This window comes from Odocoileus virginianus, chromosome 13, assembly GCF_023699985.2.
Source record: "Odocoileus virginianus isolate 20LAN1187 ecotype Illinois chromosome 13, Ovbor_1.2, whole genome shotgun sequence".
Classification (NCBI taxonomy): domain Eukaryota; kingdom Metazoa; phylum Chordata; class Mammalia; order Artiodactyla; family Cervidae; genus Odocoileus; species Odocoileus virginianus.
The window spans coordinates 45,390,870-45,412,174 of record NC_069686.1 but is presented as its reverse complement, the minus strand read 5'-3'; the positions used below and the strand labels follow the sequence as shown (position 1 = coordinate 45,412,174).

Below are 21,305 nucleotides of genomic sequence, written 5' to 3'. Positions count from 1 at the left end.
GTGCTCAACATTCTGAAGTGAGAAATAAATATGGAATGAATAGATTTATGTATATGTATAACTGAATCTCTTTGCTGTACACCAGAAAATAACACAACATTGTAAATCAACTATACACCAATATAAAATTTCTTAAAAATTCTAGCCCCAGTCCTACAACCACAAGGAACTAAATTAAGCCAACAACTTAAATGAGCTTAGAAGTGGTTCTTCCACACCCTTTAGATAATAGCCCAGTCTTAGGAATATCTTGATGCCTGCTTTGTGAAAATTTAAGCAAAGGACTCAATTGATCCTAATCAGACTTCTAATCTACAAAACTGTGAGATAAGAAATGGGGTGTTAACATGTTAATCTGTGGCAATTACCTATACAGTAATAGAAAACTGATCATTTCATTATCTATTCAATTATGCTCAACAACGTGTTTTTAAATGAGTGAATGTGTGTTTGTTTGTGTGTGTGAGGGAAAATGGTGAAGAGAATACTAGTTATTTTTTCCAGACTCAATCTGTGTATATGCACACACATGAAGTTCATATACATGCATATATAAATGTTAACCCATATACCCTTTACATTATTAATACAGTAGCACATACACATATTTAAATATATTTTTCTAGTTGGAGAAAGACAATTAAAATTCTCTCTCAGTCATTATGCTATCCATCATCATATCATTTATTTTATCATTCTCTTTTTATCACAGGACCTATCACACAGTAGTTACTCAAATAAATTTTGTTGTGTATAAAGTTCATAGGGGCTTCCCTTGTGGTTCAGCTGGTAAAGAATCCTGATGCTGGGAAAGATTGAAAGCCGGAGGAGAAGAGGATGACAAAGGATGAGATGGTTGGATGGCATCACCTAAATGATGGACATGAGTTTGGGAAGTCTCTGGGAGCTGGTGATGGACAGGGAAGCCTGGCATGCTGCGGTCCATGGAGATGCAAAGAGTCAGACATGACTCCATGTATGTATGTGCTGTGCAGATCTTAGTTCCTCAGTCGTGTCTGACTCTGCAACCCCAGGGACTGTAGCCCACCATGCTCCTCTGTTCATGGGGATTCTCCAGGCAAGAATACTGAAGTGGGTTGCCATGCCCTCCTCCAGAGGATCTTCCCAACTCAGGGATCAAACCCAAGGTCTTTCTCATTGCAGGCAGACTCTTTACCAGGTGGGCCACCAAGGAAGCCCAAGAATACTAGAATGGATAGCCTATCCCTTCTCCAGGGGATCTTTCCTACCCAGGAATCAAACCAGTTTCCTGCACAGTTTCCTGGGTGGATTCTTCACCAGCTGAACTTTAGAGTAGGTATATGATGCCAACTTAAATGTTTTATGAGATAAGCACATATGATGGTCTGACCTCAATTAAGGGGAAATATTAGTGGAAACTAATGTCTCAACCTCATTACCTCATCTAGGAGACTAATTGCTTTAACACCTCTAGCAAGTAACTTCCTTCATGCTTTCTTTTTTCTTTCTTTTTCCTCCATGCTACACAGGTTGTGAGATGTTAGTTCTCTGACCAGGGATTGAAACTTGGGCCCTCAAAGTGAAAGTACAGGGTCCTAATCACAGGACTACCAGGGAATTCCCCCTAATGCTTTATTTTTATCATCTTAAAAGCTGATGACTATAATTAGTATCATAAGGAGGTCAACATTAGCTCATGGAATGCCTTCATGCAAACTAGAATATATCACTCCCTTTCAAAGATCACTTATTTCCATTTGTAGGACAATACATAAACCCATGCTGTCTGCATTATTTATGTCATCCTGATGCACAATCTGAACAACTGTACTGAGGTCCCACTCAGGCTGTTGTCAAGATCAAAGGATATAGTCCACATAAGGATCATAGCTCAACACCTGGTCCACATTAATCATCCATTTTGTGTCAATAACTGTCATCCTCATCTTTCCCATAAACATATTATTTAAAATAGATTTAGTATCATTTTACCAGAATAAAAGACTAAATTTGTACGGGTGAAAGTCCTGGCATATAGTAAGTAGGGCATGGGAAAATGGTTGCAGGGCCATGCTTAGTAAGCACCTTGAACAGTAATTCCTCAGTAAATAACTGCTGACTGATTACATTCTAATTTTCTGAAAGAAAATGTACTTATACATTATGATAATTCAAGTTTGGTCACAAAATTCTTTTTACTCTTTAAGTGAAAATACATACCACACCATTTATTTTAAAAATTGAATTGTTGAATATGTGTAAATTTGAAAGCAAAATGTAACAAAATTCCCCAAAGGTCCATGTGGAAAAAAGAGGCATTATTTATAACTATCAAATTGCATCTATTTTATTGCCTAATCCATGATCAATTCAGAATCAACAAGTATGACAAGAATCCTCATGGACAGAGGAGCCTGGTGGACTACAGTCCATGGAGTTGCAAAGACTTGGACACGACTGAGCAAATAAGCCCAGCAGAGCAAGAGAGGTTAAGGGCTTTCCAGGTGGCACTAGCGGTTAAGAACCCAACTGCCAAAGCAGGAGACATAAGAGACATGGGTTCGATCCCTGCTTCAGGAAGATCCCCTGGAGGAGGGCATGGCAACTCACCCCAGTATTCTTAACTGGAGAATCCCATGGACAGAGGAGCCTGGCGGGCTATAGTCCTTGGGGTTGCAAAGAGTCAGACATGACTGAAGTGACTTTAGCATGCATGCAAGATAGATTATAGCAACCCAATATATATTACTAGCACACACTATATGTATATATATACCAGTTATGCATGTCTGTTTCCCTCAGAAAATAATGATAATTATATTATTAATCTAAGTTTGTACTTTATGTTGCAAGTAGGTAGCATTGCAAACATGGCTATCAACTACACCACTAAATGAGTATCCCAGATCACCAGGAGGAACTGTTATGCAAAGTTGTTTTTTTTTTTTTTTTAATTTTGGAGCAACCCTTCATCCACAATTTTTTTTTAAATCTGTAATAATTAACTATTTGCTTTTTAATTGAAAAAGTTTCTTTTCATTTGTGTAAGATTCATATGACATTACTCTAATTAGGTGTTCTTAGCGGGTTAAGAGTCAGATATGACTGAGCGACTAAACACAGCACAGCACAGAGGATTAGAACCACTACTATGGGCCATTTATTCCATCAGAAACTGGTGATTTAATTTCATAATTCTAAATAAAGCCTATCATTTCAGTACTCTGGTAGTTAGTTTCAGTGTATATGGGTTGGCCAAAAAACTCATTCCAGTTTTTCATAATATGGAAAACCCAAACAAATTTTTGGTTAATACAATATCTTTGAGGAAACTGGTGGAGGTTGGGGGGGGGGGGGTGGGGAGGTTAAATTGCTGCATTCTTCTTTATATTAATATTAAAAACAAGGACATATTAATATAAAAAAGCATGGAATTTTAATAAATATATAGTTGGATGCTATATTAATATGCTAGGTCCTCCATAACACAACATCATAGACTAAGTGGCTTAAACAGTATACATTTATTTCCTCTCAGTGCTGAGGCTAAAAATCCAAGATCAAAGTGTTGGTGGGTTAGTTTACCTCAAGGCTTCCTTGGAGGGTAGATCTCCCCACCCTGCTCTGTCTCTTCATATGCCTTCTCTCTGTGCACAAGTTTCCCTGGTGTCCCTCAGTTCAGTTCAGTTCAGTCGCTCAGTCATGTCCAACTCTCTGTGACCCCATGAACCACAGCATGCCAGGCCTCCTTGTCCATCACCAACACCTGGAGTTTACCCAAACTCATGTCCATTGAGTTGGTGATGCCATCCAACCATCTCATCCTCCGTCGTCCCCGTCTCCTCCTGCCTTCAATCTTTCTAAATTCCCCCTTCTTATAAGGACACTAGACAGATGGTATTAGGACCCACTTTAATAGGCTTTCTAGGTGGCGCTAGTGGTAAAGAATCTGCCTGCCAATGCAAGGGACAAGAGATGCCAGTTCAATCCCTGGGTTGGGAAGATCTCCTGGAGAAGGAAATGACAACCCACTCCAGTATTCCTGCCTGGGAAATTCCATGGACAGAGGAGCCTGGAGGGTTATGGTCCATAGGGTACAAGTACAGTTACATTCTGAGATGGTGTAGTTTTAGGACTTTGACACATGAATATTGAGGTGGTGCAATTCATCCCAAAGTTGAAGCTGTAACTTCTGTTATTAGGAAATGCAATTTCTGAATTCCAATTTTTGCCCTTTACCCAACAGTTATGAGACTCTTGACCAAGCAACTGGTTTGTGCTTTGAAGTGAAGTTCCAGTCGTGTCCGACTCTTTGCGACCCCATGGACTGTAGCCCACCAGGCTCCTCTGTCCATGGGATTTTCCAGGCAAGAGTACTGGAGTGGGTTGCCGTTTCCTTCTCCAGGAGATCTTTCCAACCCAGGAAACGAACCCAGGTCTCCTGCATGGTAGGCAGACGCTTTACCGTCTGAGCTACCAGGTAAGTCAGTTTGTGCTTTAGAGTTATTATTTTTAGTGACCCCAATACCTGATTGTTTCTCTCAAAAAATAGCTACAAGGCCAAAAGATTAATGATTCTAACATACATGTCCTTAAATTATCAAAGTGCTATACAAGTAAGAGTCCTTTCTATAATTCCTAATTGTATAAGATATAAATTATTAGTCTTATAACTACATGCTACAGTCCAAGACAAGAATTTTTTAATTAATAATTACTTATCTTTTGTTAACTCCATCAAAGTTGTTGAGAAGCATTTACTTGTTTGTTTTCTATCTTGCTGTTTAGTACCAGAAAGATGTGTGCAAGCTGAGAGATTCTCCCCTTTCTTATCTGTTCCTTGATCAAGCAAAGTAAAATTTAATCACACTCTTCCCTCTATGATTTTCCAGAAAAGTTACAAAAAAAGGAAAGAAAAAACAAATAAACCATTCAAGATGAGTAGATTGCTATAAGCTACCTTTACTGAATCTGTATACTGCCACCTAAGCCCTGTTTTTAACTCATCTTCTCATGAACCTTTTATTCTTTGTGAACAATTTCTCCTACCCACCAAATCAAAAAAAAGCTAATGTTATAGAAATTTTAATTTAAATTAGTCAACCCAAAATCAATTATTCTCCCTGATCCTGAAAAGGGCCAATACAACAATTAGTAGAAGGATGATACTTTTGCCCTAAGAATTCCATAGGCATATTATAGTAGGGTTTTGTATCCTGCTTTCAGGGAAGGATAATGGAAAATATGAGCGAAGGGAGAGAGAAAAAAGCCACTGCCATTAAATAAATTCTTAGAACAAAACAGCCTTCAGTGCTTCATTTAGCAAAATATGTCATTTCAAAAGTGCTTCTAAGTGAAAGTCAAATGAAAATTTTATACACTGACTATAAAGAATAAAACATCCTCTGGGAAGAAATTTACTCACCCATGAAAGGTAAGAAGTCTTCATCCCCAACCCCAACTGCTAGATTAGTTGTGGATAAATGATGCATTGTATCATGTCTGAGAAGGCTCCTTGCTCAGCCTTAAGCCTGGTCCCTAGAGAGCCTTGCAAGACCATTTGTTTACTGTACCTCATCCCTTAAGCCATGGAGATTTTATCAGAGTTGTCGCTACAATTCAATAATTTTACTTTATCCCCTTTATTTTACATCATTTCAAAGTTCTCATTCCTTATAGTTTCCAGCCCAGGCTGAGAGACATGAGTCCCTTTTTATCCTATGACCTGTGAACTTGAATCAAAGCGAGAAAGCAGTGACTTCTTGAAGAAGAGTGAAGCCTTCTGTAGTGCTGTTTTTGCTCCACCTCTGTGAATTGTAGTGCACGCAGTTTATCACCTCTGCCTCCAATCAAACTTGCTTAAAATGGCAGAGGCAGACTTTCAGAGATCTGTTAGCACATCGCGGGGCGGGATGAAGAGAAATGTCACCCCTCCATCCCATCCCCACTGTGCTGGGGAAATGAGCCAACCTTAGACAGGCCCTTTCAATTCACAATTATATGGTTCCTCACCTTCTGGTCTCCCCTTCATAGCAACTCTTAAGTGGAGGTCTCTTTATTATTAAAGAAGGGTCAATGTTTCTGGCCTCTTCATTGCAAAAGAGGGAAGCCTCAGAATAAAATGAAGAGCAAAACAAAAAGAATTGAAAGAGACATAAACTGCTCTCATGGGCCTCATATGCGCTCCCTTTAATCTGCAAGATCATTTCAGCTTCTCTACCTAACGAAAAGCTTAGCTTTGTAGCTCTCATATATTAGCTCATTCCAAAATGACCTCTAAATCACTATTACTCAGAAACAAGGACCATACTTCCATTCATTTTATTGTTCCTAGAGTCTCCTTCAGTGCCCTGTTCTGCTATTTATTTTTAAAAGGCAGTATCTGTTTGCTAATATCCTCCCACCTGAATTTTATTTTATTTCCCTGACCTCTGTTAAAGAAAGATAGAAGCAAACTGTAAAAGGATTTCTACCTTTCATCCTAGGGGAAAGGTCAGCCTATGAATATAAGAAGTTCGTTAATATCCTCCCATCCAAATAAAGCTCAAACTCCACAACAATGGAAATACAATCAAAGCAATGGTCAGTTCAAGCAGAGACACATCTAACCTTAATAACTTAGAGCCATTTTCATTTTTCACAAATGCTTCTATTCCTATTACCCAGGAGACATGGTGTGTTTACTGCATTTTTCAATCAGAACTGGTCATCTCCAAAGTCAGAGTGAGATAACTCTGCTGGAATAGTGTCTGTTTTTCAAATGACACTGTATTTTTAAATTAGGTGGCCTAAGGGTTCCTTTTAGGAGTTGGATTCTTCCTTACCTGAGTGTATATAAAAACAAGGGTGAGTTGAAAGAAATGCAAACTCTGCTTTCACCAATAACAGTCAAATCAGAAGGCAGAGAAAGACTATAAACTCAATTTCCTCATCTCTTAAAATGAGAAAACATCCACATTTCAGGACTGCCATGTCAGCTAAACAATATTATGAACTAAACTGTTTTTTTAACCATATATCTTAACTTTAATCAATTCTGCAACATGATGTATTGGAAGAGTTCCTAGGAAAAGTCATCTGTCCCCCAATAATCTCTGTATCTGTTTGTCTTACTTTTGAGTGTGATATGCCTAAGTACTAAAAACTGTTAGCAACTTTACTTGAATTAGTGTATATGGTAAATTATTCCTACTCCTAGCCACAACCTTACAGAATAAAACTGATTTTCCGTAAGAATGGGAGAGGCGGCAATTAGGGTGCTCTATCAAAGACCCTCAGGGTAAGGCTCTTGGTCAGAGCTCTGGACAGATAGAATACGGGGGAGGGGTGTTGGGTGGAGAGGAGATATTATGGAAAAGACAGTATTTTAAGCACTTTACTGTGCGGCGGGTACTATCATGTCCATTTTACAGAAAAGGTAATAGAGACCTGGGATGAGTATTTTGTTGCACAAGAGCAAAGATGTTCATTTGGAGGAACTGGCTTTGGTGTCAAGCAGCTGAGATTCAGACCATGCCTTCTGACTGCCCCCACCCCTGCAACAGATGAAGAGAGGAAAAGAGAGTTAAGAGAGCATTGTGGCTCAGGTTACTTGGGTCCTCTGCCTGGCCAATATCTAGTCTCCTGTTATTTTTTACTAGCAGGACCATGTATTTTATTTTGGGAAACCCTGTGGAAATACACAGTACCTCATGCCTTAGGTGATCAGTTCTGGCAAACAAGATCTAAGCAGAAACCTACTGAGTTTGCTTCCCATAAAAGTTATCATCCTCCTGACAAACAGATAGACACAGCTGGCACTTGCTGTTTCCCTTTTTTCTTTCCCCTCTCTCCGGCCGAAATGGAATTATCTACTAGGGAGGGTGGAAAAGCCCTACTGTGGCTAAAAGACTGACAGCTCCATGCTAAGAATGGCACAGGAAGCCTGGGGTCATTCTGGAGCAGCCATATCAATCCTGGATTGTCCAATTTGGCACCTTTTTTCTTTCTATGAGTTTCTAAAAGTAAACTCTCTTTTGTCTGAGCTCTTTCTTCTGTTCCCTGTGCTCAAGTGCAATCCTAACACATAAGGAGATATGCAAAAATAGAAGAAAACCCAGCTCTTGCAGAGAATACCATCTTGCCTGAGTTTGGCACCATATGTAGTGGGTACTCACAAAGCTCTATGCTATGTTCTCCCACTGTGTGCAGTTACCCTGCTCCTGTGGTTGCAGGATCTAGACAGAGACCTACCTTCACAAGAGTACAGTGGGTATGGTTTAGCTATGGCACTGCAGTAGAATTTGGCAAAAGACAATCTATAAGATAAATGCAACCTGTGGTCTATTTTTGTATGGAGTGTAAACTGAGAATGTTTGTTTGTGTTTGTTTTTCCATTTTAATTATTTTACAAACAAATGAAGACAAAGAAGAATACACAACTGAGATCACATAAGCTCAGTAAAACCTAAAGTATTTTCTATGTGATCCTTTACAGAAAAAAGTCTACTGGTCCCTGCAGAAGGACAGGACACAGTAGAGTCAATATGAAAAATATCACAACTAACCATTTTGCAAATCTTAGCCTCCCATAAAGCCATTTTTACTCTCCCTGGTTGGTCAATGAGTCACTAAATCCACATCATGTTCTATGGTAGAAAGACTGTAAATGATTTTCTGAAGGAAGTTAGTGGAGGATGATAAAGAAGAAGGACAAAGATCAGAACAAAAACCCTCCTGACTTAAAAGGAAGAATCTAATCTTAAGTATATAAACATCAGATTGCCAGAAAAGAACATACATCTGCTGACACTGTTGAAAAGTAAGTATCATTAAGCATTCAACAGAAAATCCTACAAGAAATTACATATTGAATGCCTCGGAATAAAAGCGCTTTTCAGGAAGACTTCGCTGTCACAGGTGGTACCAAGCTTTCATTCCACAAATAACATTTCCACTATTCACTTTAATTCTCATCATACAAAATGCTAGACTAACAACTGGATTGAAAGGCCTAAGGAGAAAGATGATGATTTTCCTGATTCTCAATTCTCAGAGCTTCATAGGGCCTGAAAGATGGTTAGTCGGTTAGATACTTGACAAATTACTTCAAATAATGTAAAGAAAAAAGGCTTTCATTTCTAATATAAGGCTAAAGAACTATTTCTCATAGTCAATGGTAAGGATATAAATTATTAAATTTCTCTAATTTAATATTTAAAAAACTCATCCTAACATGCAATCAGCTTATTGGTAAATCAACCCCATTCAAGAGGGGTTTCTTTGGCCTTATATGGCTGTTAATGAAAGCTTACTTCTGCCTCATGAATAGCAGAAATTACCCTTACAACGTGGGCCTACACAAACACGGAAGAGGAAGAAAATATGTGCCTGTTAACCTTGCAGATCCCCAAATATCTCAATTTCATTTGATTTTCATTTTGTATTTTCTGTATGCATGTATACCTTCTAAAGCATTTTGGTCATCAACCTCTCACAAGACAAGCTTTTCCTCTTCCTCCATAACATCCATTTTTTTCGCTGTTAGAATTTTGTCATTGCAGAACTTTCACAATGTCATAATAAATTCTATGCTATATTGGTCTTATCATTTTAAAGGGTAAATGGGTTTAGGAAAAATAAGGCATTGCATCAGCGATTTTCACCTAGTATTTTGTAGATACAACATACTTTGTCTTCAAATCAAAGATAACATACTTTTGTTCAGATACTGAACACAAAATTACCCTTCCTAAGAACCAATCTTCAAGGTTTGATTTCTAGTATTTATCTTTCACACTGAATGTATATACAGTCATATAATTATAAAATTATGCAATTATTTTATGTAGATCAGTGATGACTGCATACGAATGTTATAAAACAACACATTACAAAGCACTATGATTAGGGAAAATGGTAATTGTGAACATCTGGATTGAGAAATTTAAATCTGAAAAAGTTTGATATTTTTCATAAAGCCTTTCTCAGTGTTTGTCCAGATTTCATTTGGTACTGACTGAAACCACTTATCTGAGACAGGCTAATTAAAGGTAGATCCAAATATGTTACTCAGATGAAACACCCAGGTTTTTAAAAAAGTATTTTTCTCTCTTTGTTATGTAACTACATTGGTATAAGAACTTTTTTTTAGTGTTGCTCTTGAGAATATTCAGCAATTTTGATATCTGAGAGTACAGTAAGAATGGCCAAAGTGAGAAAACATTTAAAGTCAAACACAAAATTTCGTTGTGGAAAACAACTATATACCTAAAATTGCAAAAATATCTTGAGCAGGTATGAATTTCATTTTAAAAGCTAAGGAAGAAGAAAATCTCTCTCTATTTTCAGTGAAACCACATGTAATTTCTAATTTGAGGCTTTAATCTGGCCAAAGCCCCTCATCTCTATGAATTGAAGGACCTACCTTTTTCCCCTAAACACAAGTGGTGTTTACCTTCTGGGCGAGATGGGTATTCAAAATATTTCCAAACATTGTGGTGGAGACACATACTCAGTCTATCCTCACTGATACACAGAACAGATACTCAATCAGGGCAGATGCCAGCTGACAAACAAGTCTAGTCCACTAGTGTGGCCCTGCTGGCTATCCATCATGTTCCTAGGGGCAAAGAGCTGGCGTGGGAGGAGTGGAATATTTGTCAGCCACCTACTTTGGCATTCACTTTGAAGTCTCTTTTTCTCTGGGTTTGAGCTTTGACCACAAAGGTCTTGTACCTCCTCTGTACCACAAATCCTCTCCAGCCTGATTCTCCTGAGCTCTCTCTTGAATACAAGGGGGAGCATCATTATTCTCTTTTCTTCAGCAGCATGGAGGGAGAGGCTATGCAGTCTTTTCATCTCAATTGTTTTTACACGGTGACAGGTAGAAGTCTCAGGGCATTTCTCCTTCAACCCGCCTTCCTCCATATGGATTCCACCAAACCATCTCATGTCTCTGTCATGTTTCTCATCAGGAATCGAGTGATACAATCCGGGTAAAAACACAAGCCTCCAAAACTCAATAATCTAACGTTTTAGTCTGATTATGCCATGACAATTTTTCCTTGCATCTAATGAGGAGAGAACTTCTCTATGGCACTTCAATAAGGGAAGCCTAAGACTGAAACAGAGTTAGGCCCCACTTCTTATATAGAAGAAATACAGTCCAACTATTTATATTTTTCATGGGCAGAGTATTTTGTTATTGTTGTCTTTCACATAATTATACCATCCACATTCATATGCGTGATTTTGAGATTTTTCTCATTTTCCATTTAAAAAAACTGTGTTAAGATGTAATTCACATACCATACAATTCACCCATTTAATACACACAGTTCAATGTGTTTAAATATATTAACAAGAGCTGTGCACTATCACTGCAATCTAATTTTAGAACATTTTCATCACCTCCAAAGAGACTCCAACTCATTAGAAGACACTTCTCGATCCTATCCAACCCACTGGCCACTGGAAACTTGGCTACTTTCAGTCTCTATTGATTTGCCTATTGGGATATTTTATGTGAATGGAATCATATCATATGTGATCTTTTGTGACTGGCTTGTTTTCCTTCACATAATGTTTTCAAGATTTATCCAGGTAGCATGTATAAGTATTTCAATTTTTTATTGTTAAATAATATCTTACTATGGAGTTACCACATTTTATTTATCCACTATTTTCTTATTTCTTATCCATTATTTTCTTATTTCTTATTTTCTTCTTATTATTATACTTTTTCCTTTTATCATGCATGGAGCATTATCTATGCTATAGGAGTCAAGAAAAAGTTTTCAGAATTAAACTGATGAAATTTATATAAAATTAGAAATACAGTAAACTGCAACTCCTTCCTACCAAAACACTGATCTATTCAAATTGAAAAAATGGCAATTAATGTAGATATTCAAGAAATCATATGTTGAGAAACTTTAAAAGCACCAGGAGACATGGAAATGGTGAGTAAGCATTGTTTCTGCTTTCATCAAAATATTGTTTCCATCTAAAGGACTTATAAACAAGTAGATAATAGTGGAGAATGGTAACCATAATTGTTATCTCTGTAATATCAAGCAATAACAATGAAGGAGTTTTTGTTTTTTTTTCATGTTGACTTCACAGAACTATGTAGTTGCTTTGAGAGTGATACTGATAAGCTGATATGCCTGTTTGCCTGGTTAGTAAAGACTGATACTAGTAATGCCAGATTTATCAATGTGAAAATCTAGGAGACTCTCCATACTCCTCATGATAAAGGGTATTCAAAAGAAAGTGCAGAAGATTTAGCTGTGGGTCCTGTTATTACTTACAATTTTGATTTAATGGCATTTTTCACATGACAAAACCCTTAATGGACTCCGAGTTACATGCAGCGGTTCAATTAGAATTAAGACTCGTGTATTAAGAGTTCTGAATTTGATATTATAAAATCAAAGATCTTCACTGCATGAATGGACAAATGCAGTTTTTATCTTTCAAGTTCAAAGGAAAATATGTTCAAAAATTTGTGTAGTGCTCTAAACATGAATAGAAATTATCTGGGAGCTAAAGCTTGATTAGTTCATTATTGTTTGTATATGTTCCTCTGCCTCAAAATGTGTGAGATAAATTACTGGAGAGGATTTTATTACCTTTTAGTGCTGTGTTTTAGTGGATTTTTTTCTCTTCAAGTATAATTTTTCTAGGAGTAACATAATCACATTGAAAGAATTAACCTTGCATTTTCTTCCCTTCATGAGTTAATTCACACAAAACCACATTTAATGCTCTCATTCACATAGTCATTTTAAAGGAAATACAAACAAAAGTTTTTTTTTAAGTTTTCAGGCTATTTGGAAAATAAAGAATAAGATGAAATAGCAATCATCCATGAAAACAACTGACATTTAGTTTCACATGTAAGGTAAATCTGAATGGCAAGAGAACCTTTCTACTCACAGGTATCTAAAGATTCGTCTGAATCATCAGGGCAGTCAGGGTCTCCATCACACAGCCAGCTCTGGGAGACACAAGTCACGTGATCGTGGCAAAGAAATTCACCAGGATCACAGGACTGCTGATCTGAAAATGAAAGTGTTTCAAAATAAAATATGAATGATCTGAACATGAACACAAGAGCAGTACAAAAATGAAATGTGAGAAAGCAATGCATAAAAGGTACATGAATGGGATCCACATTTTCTGTTCAGCAACAAAGCTAGACCAATTATTTTTCTTAATTTTCTCCACTCAGCTCAAGCACTCAGTTTCGAAAGACTGAAATTTTTTGTACTCTCACACAACCTATCCTAAAAATAGTTAAGAATTCTGTTTGTTTTGGGGGCTATAATCTTTCTCATGATCAGTTAAGGCATATATATATTCCAGCAAGCAGATTAATAGAAGATGGTGATCCAAAGCAGAAGTTCTTAAGCAGAATCTTTTAGTTTCCTACTCTGGCCCAAGAAAAGGAAAAACCAGCTATAAAAGCGAAAACTTGTACGTAAATACTATTTTTAGTATTCAGTTCTTAACCATTCACTCTGATGCTGGAACTTCATGCCTCTATATCTATTAGATACCCCATATCATCTTATTTTCTCTTCTCTTCTTCACTGAAACTTCCCAACTGAAAGCTTCTGCAGCTGGACAATGAGAATGATAGAAAATTCCATAAAGCTTTGCTGTAATTCAGGTTTTTACATTTGTTTGTATTCAAAATTCCATTATTTTCCCTCCATTGTTCCAGAATATTTAGGATCTGTTACCTTTCATCAAGTCCTAGTAAATTCATCAGATGCTGCTTTCTGCAATAGTCTTATTGTCCTATAAGTCTATTCGACAAAATATTTCCTTTTTAAACGGGTTTTAAAATATGTCTGATATAAAAATGTTCTTACAATTGATGACCTCTGAGTGTAAAGGAGTGTTAGGAGTGTTAGACACTTGATATCACTTATTCTTTATTATATATATATATATATATATATATATAATATATATATATAAATGAGTCAAGATAGAAGAAATTCATCAGTCAATATGTCTTTTGATATATATCAAATACATATTCTAAGTGATATGAAAGCATTACACCATAGCTTAATTGACCTTTTCCCACTAGCAATATGCAAAAAAATGGCACATTTTCCACTTAATGGTTTGATAAAATATAGTATGTCTTTCCCTTCTCTCACTCAGCCTCTTCCTCCAGCCCCAAAGTAACTTAAAACAAGCATACTTTACGGTTCATAGGAAGACTTCCCTGGTGGCTCAGATAGTAAAGTGTCTGCGTACAATGCAGAAGACATGGGTTCAATCCCTGGGTCAGGAAGAGCCTCTGGAGAAGGAAATGGCAACCCACTCTGGTACTCTTGCCTGGAAAATCCCATGGACAAAGGAACGTGGTCGTCTACAATCCATGGGGTCCCAAAGAGTCAGACACGACTAAGTGAGTTCACTTCACTTCCAGTTCACACACATCCACAAAACATACATCCATAATTAACTCTTCCTACTCTACACTATGATATTTTCTCAAAGTTCATATATTTTTACCTTATTACATTTTCAATAAATTCACTATCAATTCCACACTCATTACCACTGCTATCATAATTGTTGGTTTTTTTACATCAGGCTGCTTCTGTATATTCTGAATTTGGCCTTAGAGCTGGTGCTATAGAATCAAAGATGTAGAAATCTCAGTCTTTGTCTTGAAAAATTCACCAGCCTATTTGTACCAACAGAACCTAAAGAAAAAAAAAAAAAAGTACACTGTATACAAAAAGGTGCCAAATAAATAATGTAGAAAATAACTGCTAAAAGGAGAGCTCACAAGTAGAGACAGATGGAGACAAAGAAAATTTTGGGGATGTACTAAAGTATTATTTTAAAGGTAGGCAGGATATGGCTAAATGGAGAATAAACATAGGACGTTCCAGACAAGAGGAAGAATAAAAAAATGCTAAGTCACTTAATTACTAAATTGCATTTGAGACAAATATTTTATATTGTAATTGAAATGACATTCAGGTTATAAGATCTAGGTTTTTCTCCACCAAACATTATGTGTGATATTTATAAGTATGTTCCAATGCTAGGAAGGGGACTTAAACTTTGCTTTTAGGCAGTCATGTACATGTAGTTAATGCAGGAAAAGAGCACATGATAAAATTAAAATTATTTTTGTTTATAGACAGAGACTGTATAATTTATTATCAAACTGGGAGAGATCTTAAGAGTGAAGGAAGATATTAATAATTACCCTGGGGCAAAAAGTATAAACAAGGTCTCAACCAGAAAAATCAGAATGACTGTTCATTATAACTATAGCTATTCTGCATTTGGTGATTTTTGAGATGCTAGGTTGTAGCATCCCTCATTCCCCCCAAACTCTAATTGGGGGGAAAATGGTGCTATCAAGAAAGGGAGAAAAATGGTGCCTTGTTAAATGCCATTATATAGTGCCAGACTCAGTAAATAATCAATAAGAATTTGAAGTATAAAGAAATGAAATGGGCCATACAGAACCATTTATGGATGCTGAAAAATAATGTCTCAAAAATATAGGTCATATTTAGTAATGAAGGACTTTGAGTACTGCAGGAAGCATTCTGTAGATAATTTGAGGTCATGGAAAAGTACTTAAGAAAGGGTATTCATGATAAACTGCAAAGTCATCTGTTAGGAGACTATTGCAATTGTCTAGAAAAAAGTTCAAGATGACTGGGGTAAAGCAGTGGGGACTAAAATGGAGACTCTGTTCTAAATGATGTAATGTAAGAGTTAGGAGTTGCTGACTAAATGGTTGAGAGGCTCAAATATGCCTCCAGGTAAACAGCCTCAGAAATTGATTAGATGGTGTCTCAAAACAAAAACAGGATACAGAGGTGGGAAACAAAGAAAAGATATTGTGTATGTGAATGTAGATTTGCATATGAGCCTGGTCATGGGGACAGTGGAATAATAATAGTAAGGAGTAATTAGTATTTTATAATGATCTGTAGCTCAAAAAGCAGTTCCATCCCTGGCATTTTTATTTCTTCTTTCATTTATTTATTCAACAAATATCACTGGGCTTCTACTATGTTCTAGGAATTGAGGATACAATAATAAGTAAAACAAAGCAGAATTCCTTGCCAGCATGGAGTTTATGTTACAGTAGGGGATAGAAACAAAAATAAGTAAGTTAATGGTAAAATGTATTAGAAGACAAACCCTATGGATAAAAAAAGTAAAACAGGAATGGGGATTAGTGTTAGAGACTGGGAAGATTGATATAGAATCTTGATATAGAAGTTTGGTATAGAATCAGGTAGTCAGAATATGTCACAGAGAATGTAAAGGCTTATAGAAGATTAGAGTGACATCCATTTGACTAGAAGGCCATGTGTTAAGAACCTGTGGCAGTATTTCATTATATGTATGTAGCACATCTTTATCCATTCCTCCATCAATGAACATTTAGGTTGCTTCTATGTCCCAGTACTGCTGTGAACAAAGGAGTGCATGTATTTTCTTGAATTATCATTTTGTCTGAATATATGCCCAGGAGTGGACTGCTGGATCATATGGTAGCTCTATTTTTAGTTTTCTTTAAGGAACCTCCTTACTGTTCTCCATGGTGACTGCATCAATTTACATTTCCATCAATAATGTGGGAGGGGGTTCCCTTTTTTCCACTCTTGTCTCCAATATGTATACAATGGAATATTGCCTGCGTACGTGCTCAATCACTCAGTCAGGTCTGATTCTGCAAGCCTATGGACTGTAACCCTTTAGGTTCCTCTGTCTATGGGACTGTCCAGGCAAGAATACTGGAGTGAGTTACCATTTCCTCCTCCAGGAGACCTTCCTGGCCCAGGGATTGTACCCGCATCTCCTGCACTAGCAAGCAGATTCTTTACCACTGAGCCACCTGGGAAGCCCCAGAATGGAATATTACTCAGGCATAACAAAGAATGAAATAACGCCATGTTTAGCAACAGGGATGGACCTAGAGCTTATTACACTGAGGAGAGTAAGTAAGACTATATGATATTGCTTACACGTGGAATTAAAAAAAATGGCATAAACAAATTATTTACAAAACAGAGATAGAGTTACAAAGGTAGAAAATAAACTTAAGGTTACCATCAGGGAAAAGTGTGGTGGGAGAGATAAATTGGGAGATTGAGTTTGGCATATACACACTACCATATATAAAATAGATAACTAATAAAGACCTAGTGTATAGCACAAAGAACTCTCCTCAGTATTCTGTAATGACCTATATGGGAAAATAATATAAAAGAGTGGATATATGTTTATGCATAACTGATTCACTATGCTGTATACCTGAAACTACTACAACACTGTGAATCAACTAAAATCCAAGAAAAATCAATTTGATAAAAGAACTTGTGGCAAGAGGGAATCCAGCAAATTTAAGGAACAGTAAGAAATGCTGAGTCGCTGGAGAAAAATCAAAAAGCAGAAGAACTGAGGTCAGGGAATCAATAAATATGGGGTTGAGGGTGGCAGATGAAGGCTTTGAGTTTAAAAAAAAATAAGATGGAAACCACTGGAATATTCTGAGTAGAGAGACACAATCTAAGTGACCTCCTTTCTAAAGGATCACTCTGGCTACTGTGTTGAAATAGAGAACAGTGAAGGGAAGGTAGAAGCAGAGAGGTCAACTAGGATATTATTGCAATGATGTGGGTGAAAGGGGATAGCTGTGTGGATAAATGTGTTGGTGAAATGGAGTTTCAAGATGATTTGATGAGGAAACTGAAGCTGAATGTCTTTTCACCATCTCATTAAATGTCAGGATCTTAAATTCAGATCTCTGACCCCAAATGTATAACTTTTCAACTTTTTTTTTTATATATTGACTACGAGGTGCTTGGGAGACATCCAAGAATAAATATGCAATAGGCAGTGACAACTCGAAGTCTGAAATTCAAGAGAAAGTTCAAAACTCAAGATACAGAAAAGAACTGGAGCTGTACAAAAACACTGAAAAGTGTAAGAATAGATTTAGATGAAATTAAAGACAGGTGGGGGAAGAGAGAAAGACAGAGACAGGAAGAGAACGTCAACAAAGAAAGAGAAGGCCAGGGACTTCCCGGTGGTCCAGTGGCTAAGCCTCCAAGTTCCCAAGGTAGGGTGGCGAGGTTTGATCACTGACCAGGGAACTAGATCCCACACACGGCAGCTCAGAGTCTGCTGTGCTGTGCTTAGTCATTCAATCCTGTCCGACTCTTTGCGACTCCATGGGCTGCAGCCCACATGCCACAGCTAAGACCCTGGGCAGCCAAGTAAATAAATAAATGAATATTTTTTTAAAAAATGAGCAGGTCAGGCACAGAGATAGAAAGTTTAGCCAGAGATACAAAAGAAGGACAAGGGGGGAAAGGGATGCATTAAAATCATGGAAATTTTTAAGAATGGATTGACAAAGGGGTCCACCAATGACCAAGCACAAGTAAGATAAATTCTAATAAGATGGAACAAACTTGAAGGTCGAGGGATACATGTCATTGAAGGGAGAGAGACTGGAGGCTCCAAAGTGATAGGAACGTGCAGCAGGTCCTAAGAACTCAGAGGACTGGGATGCAAACCTAACCAACAGTGGGAGCATCTGCCCTGAGGAAGAAAGGATTGAAAAGTGAGACAGATAAAGCATTAGCTGGTAGGGAAGAAGGTTAAGGTATTCCTACATGGTTGTGTTTTCTCAAAAAACCAAAAAGCAAGATTCACTTTTGGAATTTAAAGAAGGTAGAATTGAAAAGAGTGGTAAAAATTCAGAATGCATAGAAAAGTGAAAAGGGAGTCAACTAGAAATCTGTGAAAGAATGTCTTTCTAACAGCAATGAGAATCCAATTAAGTTGAAAAGTATATATTTGACGGTTGATTTGTTTTATATGTGTGTCCAAATGTTCACCTGCATTGAGTCATAGATACAAATAATTCCTTGGGAAAATGCCATAAGAAGGACCCTAGGGAAAATACATAAACCACTCATCCTCAATACATGTGCAGATGTATTGATAGAAAAGAAAGTAGAAGGTGAAGTCCTCAGTCATGCCTGACTCTTTGCGACCCCATGGACTGTAGATTTTCCAGGCAAGAATACTGGAGTGGGTTGCCATTTCCTTCTCCCTGACCCAGGGATCGAACCCAGGTCTCCTGCATTGCAGGCCGACTCTACTGTCTGGGTCACCAGAGAAGCCCCAGATGTACTGACACATAGACTCGTATACAAAATCATCATGATGCAAACTTTTTTTTTTAAGTAAGATATACTTATGGGAATTTACCTAATGAGCCTACATTACCAGCTTGCTCAGCAAGCTCCAACCTTTAAAGGGAGTTTGCATTTTTGCAATTTTGAGGACAGTTTTATATTATCCCTCTAGGAAACAGCAGTTAACAATAGCTTGTTACAACCCACCTATTTATTCTTCTACTAGATATTCCATTTCAAGGTCAGTTTTTAAAGCATTGATTATTGGATTCAAATAAATGAATTTCCAGCATTTTAAGGTGATTATCTTAAAATACATACACTGGATTGAATTCTTTGAATCAGAAGCTAAACATGTTATGTCTATGTACATTTTCCATTTATCCTTTTCAGTGCTTCATGCTATACTTCTGAGATAGCCAAACTAATCTTATTTTACATGTCTTCCTATTGTATGAAATGTAATATTATACACTGTAATTAAAACAAGAAGCTTATGAGAATGTGCAGGCAGTTTTGCTTGCATTCATAAGGAAGAAGATCAAAGCTAGTACTGCAATTCTTTATAATTATAGACTCTTGCAATCAAAAGACATGAACAGATTAGGACAACCATAGCCTATAGAGTTTACTGAGTTTGGACTCATCCTGGCGTGAGGAAAGCTTAGTGTAATAATCCTGTTACACTTATATTAATACATCTAACTACTTATCTTAATAAACATGTATACTAATATTTTTGGAATTTGGATGTAGACGGTCTCAGCTAAAAGATTTTATATACATAAGTTGGCACACACTAGCTAATTTATATTTTCTCATTTTAAGATAATGAGAAATTGCTACTCAGAAACCATGCAGGTCAAACACTAAAAGTGATATCTGTCAATAGGGGTCAATTGTGTAGTCTCTACTAATTCCTTGAATATTTTATTATAATTAAATTATAATACTGTCATGAAATTTCCCTTAAAAGTTGAATTGCTAATTTGCTACTAATCAGAATGTTAGCTTACCAACAAATTGTGTACTGATTGCATGACAGGGCATCATATGGGAACATTTGAAGGACACACACATGCTGAGCTATGGTAGCTAATTACAAGTTAAATGCAAAGGAGGGATGATATCCCCTCAACAGCCAAATTACTGAGAAGTCTGATACTAAACTTAATTAAGTTAAGGAAGAAATAGATACAGCCTCTTGAACAAGTTAAGCATGAGGCAAATGCTCTGAGTTAGGTTTTCAAACCTAGTTAACATGAAAAATATTTACTTATTATATCTGTATGTGTGTGTGTGTATGTGCGCTCCACTCTGTCCAACTCTTTGCAACCCCATGGGCTGTAGCCTACCACACTCCTCTGTCCATGGGATTTCCCAGGCAAGAGTATTGGAGTATTATGTCTTATATCTATATCTTAAACATAATTATCAAAATAAAAATATGGTTATATATTTTTCATGTAATAGGTAATGAACTCATTATCAGAAAAGAATTCTTATAGAGACCTACATAATACATTGCCTGTTCAACTTAAAATTTTGATAAAGCTCATGTAAAATTAGCTATCAAGAATAAGGAAACACCATAATTCTTTTCCCTTTATATTTATCTACTCCAGAAAAATATGCAAATGTAAATGAAGAATATCATCAGAATTCCATTTATTTTTCATAAGATATTTAAAGGACTTCTCCAATGTTTCCTACCATCCTTTCACCATCCAGCATGTACTTTAAACTCCATACTATTCTATTCACTTTCCTTAGATACATCATTGTATGAATTTTTGTTTTTATTTTATGTGCTTATTTATTTGATTGGAATGGCTTTCCTATGTAACAAAACTAGTACTGCTGACAAAGGTCCATCTAGTCAAAGCTATGGCTTTTCTAGTTGTCATGTACAGATGTGAGAGTTGGACCATAAAGAAGGCTGAGCACTGAAGAATTGATGCTTTTGAACTGTTATGCTGGAGAAAACTCTTGAGAGTCCCTTGGACAGCAAAGAGATCAAACTAGTCAATCCTAAAGGAAATTAACCCTGAATATTCATGGAAGGACTGATGCTGAAGCTGAAGCTCCAATACTTTGGCCACTTGATTTGAATAGCTGACTTATTGG

General features: G+C 36.8%; 1 protein-coding gene across 1 annotated transcript in view; it reads right to left on the bottom strand.

The window, feature by feature from the left end:
• Positions 1-21,305, bottom strand: part of LRP1B (LDL receptor related protein 1B) — a 2,064,747-nt gene that overhangs the window by 1,701,079 nt on the left and 342,363 nt on the right. The window contains 1 exon segment of the mRNA XM_070476260.1: positions 12,904-13,026. Within this exon segment, the coding sequence (XP_070332361.1) occupies positions 12,904-13,026 (123 nt within the window).